Here is a 10,628-nt window from a genome sequence, read left to right on the forward strand (position 1 = left end):
CTTCTGAAGGGGTTGGTTACTGGAGAATCCCTTCACGAAGAAGTAACTTAGATCGCTGAAGCTATGGATCGACTTCGTCGGTAGACGGTTGTACTATAGCCTTGTCGCTCCTCTGAACATCAATGGTAGGGCGTGACACATAATGTTTTTTTGAGACTCGATGGAACTGCATGACGACCTTGAAGCCTTCCAGATGATCGATGGGGTCCCTAGACCCGTCGTAAGTGCCATACTTGGGCAGGTGAAAGCCGATCGGGAGCGGGTCCCTCATGACCTCATCAGCTAGAGCCGTGTCATTAGTGAGGTCTAGCTCGTGAGCTCCCGTCTGATTTTCTACCACCTTCTTGATCTCATCTTTCAGGTCCAGGATCATCTGCTTTAACCCCGAGTCCTCATACCTTTGTTCGTCTCCTTGGCGTGGTTCCCCATGTGGGTCTCTGGCGGCACGCCGCGTCCTCCCCCTGGGTGTGGGACTCTCCCTCATTGCTCGATTTCGAAAATTATGACCGGACCTTTTCAATCCTGTACTGATCCGGTCTTTGTCTCGAGCTCTCTCGGGCTGGATATGGTGGCCTCGCGGTGCTCCGTCGGTCTTCTGGGAGAAAAATTTGGAGACCTCCTTTATTGCCTCAGCCATTTGGTCATATTTGTCCTGGAGGGCTTCGAACTACTCCCTTGTCACATATTCCTATGCTCCAGGAGGGGGCGGAGGATTACTATCTTCGCGCACCGAATATCCGGGTGAACGCTGGTACCTCACAGAACCTTCTCGATCATCGTTCCCCTTTTCTCATCCAATTTTCATCGAGAGAGGGAGCCCTCCTGAAGGTTCCTCCTCCCCCACGTTCATGTTCGATGCTGCTCTTATCTTCTTGCCATTGTAGGTTCTCCCCACCATTACTATCGTTCCCACGGACGGCGCCAATCTGTTGCTGTCGAAATTCCGTATGAGCTGATCCTGCACAAGCATAGACGGAAGAGGCCTGGAGCTTTATCCGGGGTTAGTCCTCCGACGATCAAGTTAGGGATCGGCCGCACAGTTTTTGTTATAGGAGTAATGGTGTGGATAGTAATGCTTACCTTTTTCCTTCTTCTCGGGCCCTCTTATATAGCTTTTAGGGTTTAGGGTTTCCCTTTTCCTTGGAGGTGTCCTCCCCGGGTCCACCTCTTTTCCTTATAGTGTTATACTCGGATACGTCCTATCCCCTTCGTGGGGCTATTCTCTTCACGCGGTTAACGTGGTAGAGTCCTTGCAGCCTCTGTCAAGTGGGTGACACGTGTCCAGGTGCACGACACGTGTCCTTACCCTACTGGGTAGTCAATTTGGCCGTATCACTCCCAAATCGCAAATCCCAAAAAAACAATAAAAAAAAAATAAAAAAAACTTGCAAATCGTCATTTGAGGCAGAAGCCTAAGTGTAAAAAGCACCATCATCAACCCCTCTCTCTCAGTGTTCAAACAGAGAAAACCCAGATTGTGCTGATGCTACATTGGTTTGGGAACTCCATTTTATTTATTTATTTATTTATTTTTATTATTATTATTATTTAAGGTTTGGGAGACGAAGAAACAATTAAAGAGAAGTCACAAAAAAAAAAGGGAAGAGATGAGGTCTCTGGTCTTTTCTGTTGGGTTCTCTGGTTCTTCCCTTGAATTCCTCCCATTATATGCTCCCACCTACCTCTCTCTTCTTCTAATGCACATGCACATGCTTTGTTAGAGAAGATGACTGAACCCATCAAGCCAAACATTACTCTCCTTGGTATTCTCGGCCTCTTCTTTTATGATTGCTTCGTTGAGGTTGTTGCAGGTCATTTCTCCTGGAATGAGACAAAAGGGAGAGAAAAGATATGAATTAGACACAAGGGTAAACCTGTCTTTTTACATGATATTTTAACACCGTCAATCACTAATGGGACGATTGATAGAATCTTTAAACTACAAGGGAGGTGAATGGTATTAATGAAAGTACTTGGGGGAAAATGCTATTATGGCATAGTACATGGCAGGAGAGTGTAATTTCCTCTAAAGAATAATAAAAAGGGTGAAGAATGGCTTGGATGAGACCAAACTGACACACGACAAAGTTGAGGTTGTAACACTCTCCTCCGCAAATGATTTTCTTAGAATGCTCAAGTGTAAACCCAAAGTGAAGATCATGAGATGTTAGAAAGGTCACCCACAAATCGGCTGCGGTCATGGAGTCATGGAAAACTGAGATCAACCATTCAAGAATATTTTGGAAGGAATGAAAGGGGGTGAAAAGCTCTAAGAAGCAGTTTAAAGAGAGATTGGAGAAGAAATTAAAGTATTCCTAACGAGAGACAAGAGGAACTGGCATGTTCATGAAGGAAAAACCCATGATCGAGGAACTATTTCTGGGCCTGAACAGGGTAGGTTTCGAGGAAATACACTCTAAGCCAGAGCTGTAGTACCCAGAATGGGATACCCCCATTGGTGAAATTGTCCTTGAGAACTTCGTTATAGCCATAGTACAAAGAGTTTAGTACGAAGGAGGCCAAGTCTACTAGACTACCATCAGCCAAGGCATTAGCCAACTTTAAGAAGACTTTTGTAATCTTCTCTACTCATGTTTATATTAGGCAGCGACAAATCCATGAAAGCAAGAATGCTATGTATTCTTTTTGGGTGATCGGGCCGTCATCAAGTCTATAGGTTTCAACATAATGGGAATACATGCATTTTTTAGCAAATTCTAGATTGTTCTCATCAGTATAAACGTATAAACGAATGAGGCTCCATTGAATTCTTCACTATGAGATTTGAGGCCAAGTAAGGCTCCTATTTCTAGAAGGGTTGGACTAAGCATACCACAGGGAAAATGAAAAGTGTTGGTCGATCGTGACTAGAACCACATGGCCGCCTGAAGAAGAGGCCGGTCAGGAGCCATAGGGAATTTGGTTAGTTGGATAGCATGAAAAATTTCCATTTCTTTCCATTCAGAGGATTTGGCTTCGGTCATCCGCTCTACCCAATCACTCCAGTTATCAAGGTGGCGAGGCCAGAAGTGGTGCCAAGCCTTTGACTTAGGCTCTTCCCTCATGGGGTCAGTTTATCTAAAGAGAAGCTCCTCCCACTTATGCCTCGAGAAATTTTTTACTCGGAAAGGAGTAGGGAGAATTGGACCAATTGAAAAATTGGGACCATGGAAAATCAGTACTTTAGTCTGGACCGAAAGTGCACACAAAGATTCCCTGTCACATGTGATTTGTTCCTCTAGGCACTGGTCATCATCCCTGGGGGTGGATGAACTCATTTTCTTTCTGGTGAGCAGAGGGGGAAGACGATGGATGGAAGAAGAGATTGGGTGAAGAAGTTGAAAGGTGCTTTGGATATTAACATACCTTTAAAAGGAGGATGGAAAATATCTTGCTGCAATTACCCCGATCAATAGGCAGGTGGCAAATCGTATTGGTAGAAGAGGAGGTTGAGTGATGTACGTCAACAAGATTAATTATCACTCGGATTTTGAAAATTTTTTAACTATGCCGCCAAGGATTATGATTCGGTGGCAATTCATCTTCCCAAAGAGCCTTGACATTTGTGTCATTAGCCATAATCTACTCATACTTTTGGTCAATACTAGCGTCATATAGTAGATTATGAGGGGAAATTATTGGTGGTAAAATTTTGAAATTTCCTTATAGTCGATGATGTGGCACCCATGCCTAGGAGAGAGATGTGGGTTAGCGGTAAAAATTTAAAAGCTTTGTGCAAACGGTTACATGATGTTCGTACATAGAGGGTGTAAAGACGTGCTGGAAAAAATACGACCATTGGACAAGTGTCATATAAATAGCAAGGGATAATTTAGTGGGAGCAATTATTCAGTGGTGTTCATATGTAACGGTTACATAATTGAATGGAGACGCTATTTAGAGGGAATTTAGGCCAAAAAGGCATAATCAACAACAACACAAACTCATCAACAATGCAATTTCTTATCCATTTTACTGTTTTCATAGTTTTAGACTCAATTTAGGACTCTTTTACTTGGTACTTGATGAAATTTTTACAAGCCTCCTTTTCGTGGACTCTTGTGTTTTATTCTCCAAAACTTGTCTTGAGAAATAGATAGCTCTCTTTCTTTTCAATTTCCTTGAATTGTCTTTTTGGGCTCTTAATTAAAGTTCCTGTAGCGATTGGGGCTAGAGGGGACTCTAGTCGTTTGATTGAAATCAGATTACACTGAATCCGATCAAAAAGGATTCTGACATACCTGAGCGAAAATTGAAATAGTCAGAGTACCGTGAGAGATCAAGGTTGTTGCCAACACATATATTACCTAACACAATTAATTAATTTTATCTTTTCATATAGCACCATGGCACACGACAGCACATGTTGCATGACTTAAAGAAAAATTTCATATAGTTGTATGTTGAAAGGATTGCTGGATGGGGAATGAATTAAACAAATAACCTCATGTTTCGTAGAGAATTAAATATTTAACTAATTAGTTTATCAAAAAATAATAATTGTTTAATTAATTAGACCTCTTTGGTCTTTGGACGTGTTTAAATTTGTCCATGCCTAATCGTCCTCTTCTAGATGGATGGGTAATTAGTTAAATATATATATTCAAATCACATCATAGTTAGTAGATAATTAAATAATTAATTTATAAAAAAAAATAATTAATCAAATCGTATGATAGTCTTTACATGTGTTTTGTTTATGCCTCTTAATCATCCTCTTCTGGCGAGAGAGAGACGGGGTCAAAACCTTGCCCAAATGGTTAAAATTGATCGAAATCGATAGAAAAAAACTTGGATTGAATCAAATTGATTTTTATCGAACTGGTTTTTGGATTGGGTTCCGATGGGATTGGCTGAAAATCGAATCGTATCAAATCAATCAATATTTAGATCAAAACTGAATCAGATAAAAAAAATCATTAAGTATGAGGTAATGAATAGATGAATTGATTATCCATTGATTTCAATATTAGTAAGAAGATTTTTTGTTGTAAAGGAAATTGTGAAAAAAATTAATAAGTATGATGTTATGAATAGGGAAATTGATTTGCAACAATGCTTCCATTGATCACCTTGTTCACTGTATAAAATTAGTTTGACAATGAAATGAGTGATTAGATACCATGGTTCATTTTGTGGTTTTAATATTAGTTATCTTCTCATTGATCAATTATCCATTGATTTTATTATCAGTTGTTTTTCTCAACAATGATTTCGCTACAAAATCTATTTATCCATTTATTTTCAATATTATTTACCTTCCCCACACAAATTATTCATTTTTATTTTTATTACATTATGAATACATTAAATCAATCTTAATTGTTTACTTGGTTGACTTGGGGAAGAGATTAAAACTGGTTTTACAGAATCTTTCTTCACTACAGTTTATGAATGTAAAATTTCATGGTGGTTCAAGCTTGAAAACAAATCCACATTAACCCAATATTGAAAAATTGAAATAAATCAAAATCAATCAAAAACAAAAGTTTCTTAATCGTTTGATATTGATCTCACTCATTCCTAGACCAAAACTGATTCAGCCCGACCAAAAAATGCCGAACCAATCGTTTGTCATGAGGGCGAGAGATGACATGAGAAACGGAGAGAGAGAAAAAAAAAAAAAAAAAAAGAAAGAGGGAATTATAGGAAGACGAAGGAAAAGAGAGGTAATCCGTATTCGGTGGATGACTTGTACTGGAAGCAACTTCACCTTCATTTGGATATATCCATAGAAGAAAGTTAAGAGATCCATCTCAGTTAGTACAGAGTTGTAAATCTTTTCCGGTCAAATTAGTTCTGCAACTTTGCTTCAGATTGATGGCAACCAACACTTTTCTCTCGTCATCCTCTTCTACCTCTGAATGGAATTACGATGTAATCTTGAGTTACATAGAAGAAGAAACAGTGAACAATTTCACAAGTAAGCTCTACACTTCCCTAGAGAGCGCCAACATCAAAGCATTCAAGGAAGATGCCGAGAACTTTAAAAGAGGAGACCAAATCTCTGATTCCCTCATGAAAGGAATCAAGGAATCAAGATGCGCAATTATAATATTCTCGAGGAACTATGCTTCTTCAACACGATGCCTTGAAGAGCTGTCCTTGATAATGGAATGCTGGGAAAAGCTTGGACAAAGGGTAATTCCTGTTTTCCTCATGGGTGTCACAGGATCGGACATACGGCGTCAAACGGGGAGCTTTGAGGAGCCTTTTCGCCAGCTCGAAGAATGCTTTGACCGGGAGATGGTGAAAAGGTGGAGGTCAGATCTGAAAATAGCAGGTGAACTCTGTGGATGGAACTTGAAAGACGTTCCTAATGGGTAATTACTTCCTGGCTTAATATACTTATCCATCTTTCGTTAATACTGTGGTTCTCTCTCTCTCTCTCTCTCTCTCTCTCTCTCTCGCTCTCTCTCTTTATTACAAGAATCCGTAGTTGTTAGAGATGGAGAATGAATATTGATATAAGTTAGCTTCAGAGATCATGCATGGAAGAGCTTAGCCGAAAACATTTAAGCCGAAATCAAGGATTTCATGAGCTAAGTTGTAGTTCAGTCTATTGGGCCCGTAGCCCATTTAGGTCCACATACGTTAATTGTATATGGCAGTGTACAAATATAGTCTGTGTGGGGAGTTTTACAGAAGAAGGCGGCCAGGGATCCATGGGGTCATGCTTGCAAAACTCAATCATGGTGAAACTCTTGTTTAATCTGTCTATGGATGCAGGCGATTTTTCCAAACACGTATGGTCTCTATGGTTCTCATAGGATTCGGTACTCACCAGATGCATGTGTGTGGTGCCACACGCATGTGCTCAGGGGACTAGTTGGGCCAAACTGTCATTGGCAATAAAAAATAAAATAATATAAAAAAGTCATCTTGAGTCTTCTTTGTTTGATGTTTCCTTCTTGCTGTGTATGTTTTTTTCCTGGTTTGCTTGCTTTCCTTTGTATTGTGCATATGGTTGGTTGTTCTTCCAAGTTTCTATCTTGCAAAAAATCTACGTACATGTACTTCTTAGATCAGTGGGCATGGCTATTGCGGGATTTTGTGGGTGGGTTATCCTCATAAATCTCCTCTCTTAGGTTCATTCAGATTGAGCATACTGCAAGTAGCTTGAGAAGAACAAAAGAATATATAAACGTTGAACGCCGAAACCACCTATTTTTCCTCTCTCATTTCTTCAATTTCTTGGGGTCATTTAGGCATAAAGGATTCCAGCCAGGCCTGGTCCAGCCATCAGTAATCACACCACCATTTAAGGCCAAAGCCCACCTGGTGTTTGGGATGGGCTGGTATTCCAAGCATTCCAAAGTAAAGACATATTTTACATTTTTAGTTATGCAAATTTTTATGTAAATTAGCTTTTAACTCTAATCGTTGGTTAGTTTATGATAATGCAACTCAGCTTTATTGATTCAATCACTAAGATGTATATACAACCCTAGTCGATTGTGCTAAGAATAGTAGTCTGGATTACAACCAAACTCTTCTTACAATAGTCCTCTCTCAAGTGGAAACAAGATCAAAGAGATTTGAGTCCAAGAAGGAAAGGGAATATTGATTCACTCATTATCACATGTGATAAACATGCTAGAGAAGTGGAGAGCATGTACAGCTGGTACAAGGTTGTTACACCCCCTAAGTTGGAGATGCAAGTTGCCGAATCTTCAACTTATCACTCAGGAATTCAAAACGGCTAGTAGACAAGGGCTTTGTTAGAATGTCAACAAGCTGGTCCTTGGTAGAGATGAATTGAACAGAGGATTAGTAACACGCTCACGCACAAAGTGGAAATCAATTTCGACATGCTTAGTGTGAGCATGGAAAACTAGATTTGCAGACAAGAACGTTGCACCAATGTTGTCACACCATAGGATCAGAGGACCAGATAACGAAAACCCAAGATCATGGAACAAAGATTCCAACCAAATCAATTCAGCTGCAACATTAGCCATGGCCTTATACTCTAATTCTGTAGAGGAACGTGGCACAATATTCTGCTTGCAAGAGGTCTAAGAAATAAGATTAGGACCAAGGAACATGGCATAACCACCAGTGGATTTTTTATCATCACTATTTCCAGCCTAGTCAACGTCAGTGAATGCCTGAAGCTAAAGGCTAGTAGTATGTTCAGGAAAAAGACCAAACATATGGGTATGTTTGAGACAGCGAAGAATGCGTTTGACCAATTGCCAATGATCTTCAGTTGGGGCATGCATGAACTGGCAGGCCTTGTTCACAGCGAAATCGACACCAAGACAGGTGAGGGTCACATATTGCAAGGCCCCCACAATGAAGCAATACCGAGTAGGGTCTTCCATGGGCACACCACTAGCAACAAAGGGTTTCATAGTAACATCCATGGGGGTTTTGACAGGTTTGCAATCCACCATACCTGCATGGTGGAGAAGATCACTAATATAGTGAGATTGAGATAATAGTAGACCACCCGGTTGACTGGCCTCAATGCCAAGGAAGAAATGTAGGGGACCAAGGTCCTTAATGGAGAACTCATTGGCAAGTTACTGAAGGAGTGTACTTACATCGCTTGGAGAGCTGCCTGTAACTAGGATGTCATCAACATAAATCAGAATAAAAATGACATGAGACCCTACCCTGAAGATGAAAAATGAAGGATTCGTTTTAGAAGCCACATAGCCAAGGCAAGTCAAGAACTGAGGCAGGCGAGAGAACCATGCTCGTGGAGCCTATTTAAGGCCATACAAAGATCTATGAAGGGGGCAAACGGATCCAGGCAGTTTAGGATCCTCAAACCCTGGAGGTTGAACCATAAACACCTCCTCAATCAACATCCCATGAAGGAAGGCATTGTGAACATCAAGCTGTCTGATTAGTCACCCATGAGAAGTTGCAAGTGCCAAAATGGTGCGAATAGTAGTGGGTTTCACCACGAGGCTAAAAGCATTCTTATAGTTCAACCCATGTTGCTGATGAAAGCCTTTGGCAACAAGGCACGCTTTGTAGCATTCAATGGATCCATCACCCTTTTGCTTAATATGATAGACCTATTTGTAGCCAACGAGGTTCATGGAAGGGGAGCATGGAACTAGAGACCAGGTGCCATTGCGAAGTAGAGCATTAAACTCATCTACCATAGTCATGGCCATTTAGAGTATTTGGAAGCCTAGCTGAAGCAAGTAGGCTCAAAGGGAGGAGCAGTGGGGTGAGAGCGTAGGATCATGGGATGAAGGCGAGTGGATGGGTTGGAGGGGTAGGCAGCATGGTCAAGAGTTGGAGACCACCGGGGTTTGAAGAGGGGAGAGGAGGCTGGGAATAGAGGTCAGGAACTGGACATGTGCAGAGTGGAGGAGAGGGAGAGGGTAATGTGGGAGAGGGAAGTTGGGTTGGCACTGAGGTGGGGAGATGGGTGTGGAAGGTGGTGGCATGGTTGGGGGTTGTGGAGTAGGTGAGGGAAGGCGAGCGGGGATCGCAGCCCAAGGTGGCAGTGTAGCGCATGGAGGGGAGGCATGAGGTGAAGGTAGGGTGGGAAAGGGGAACTGATCTTCGTCAAAACGGACATGACATGTAATGTAGAGGCAGTTGATAGTGGTATCCAAACATCTATACCCCATGTGAGAGGGAATGTAACCTAAGAAAAACACAGGGAGTGGATCTATATTCCATCTTATGAGAGTTGCAGGGGCGAAGGTATTGAGAATAGCGACAGTCAAATACACGAAGGAAGGAGTAATCCAAGGATTTTTTATGGACAATTTGAAAGGGAGATGTATGGTAAGACTCGGAGGGCATGCGATTGATTAGGAAGACAACCGTTTCAAAGGCTTAGTGACAAAACTATGGAGGAACAGACCCACGAGCAAGGTGGGAGAGGCCGGTTTCTACAATATGGCGATGGTGGCGTTCAACTGCACCCTACTGCTCATGAGTGTGAGAACATGAGAGATAATAAGCAGTGCCAAGGGGAGCAAAGTGTTTTAGGAGAGAGCGATATTCATCCCCCAACCGGTTTGAATGGATTTTAATTTCCAATCAAAGTGACGTTCAACCATGCTTGAAATTTAGGAAAAATTGTAAACACTTCAGTTTTTTGAACCATAGGATAAAACCAAATATGTTTACTAAAATTGTCCACAAAGATTACAAAATAATGGTGTCCTTCCTTGCTAGGGAAGTGAAGGACCCCAAACATCACTATAAATTAATTCAAAAGGAAATGAGCTACGAGAGGGGGAAGGAACCAGAGAGAGGCAGCTAGACTTTCCAAGTTGGCAGCCAGGACATAAATTTCAAAAATGAGACGATATGCATGGTAGATTATTGTCATACAACATTGACCGAAGAAGGCGTTCATGGGGATGGCCAAAATGATGATGCCAACCATTGAGAGTAGTGCAAGCAATGAGACTAACAAAAGGAGGGGAAGACAACAACATGCTAAGCATATAGAGACCCTCGCTACTCTGGCTGGTAAGAAGGACTGACATGGTCACTTGATCCTTGACAAGGTGAGAGGCATGAAATTCATAGAAGACATTGTTATCTCTGACAAATTTTTTTAACAGAGAGTAAGGGTTTAGAGATGGAGGGAACATGCAAAATATCAAGCAAACAGAAGTGCAAAGAAGGAGAAGAAGAAGAAT

The 10,628-nt window shown here is 41.4% G+C and overlaps 1 protein-coding gene across 1 annotated transcript; it reads left to right on the top strand.

Moving 5' to 3' along the window:
• The first annotated feature begins 5,820 nt into the window (after positions 1–5,820).
• On the top strand, positions 5,821–6,327 carry LOC122070502 (disease resistance protein RPV1-like). The gene has a single exon (XM_042634664.1). The coding sequence runs from the start codon at positions 5,821–5,823 to the stop codon at positions 6,325–6,327; it is 507 nt and encodes a 168-aa protein (XP_042490598.1).
• Positions 6,328–10,628: the final 4,301 nt, after the last annotated feature.

The sequence above is a fragment of the Macadamia integrifolia genome, unplaced genomic scaffold, assembly GCF_013358625.1.
Source record: "Macadamia integrifolia cultivar HAES 741 unplaced genomic scaffold, SCU_Mint_v3 scaffold938, whole genome shotgun sequence".
Taxonomy (NCBI): Eukaryota; Viridiplantae; Streptophyta; class Magnoliopsida; order Proteales; family Proteaceae; genus Macadamia; species Macadamia integrifolia.

Excerpts from the sequence above, each read along its gene's own strand:
- LOC122070502 (XM_042634664.1), top strand. The coding sequence starts at position 5,821 with ATGGCAACCAACACTTTTCTCTCGTCATCCTCTTCTACCTCTGAATGG.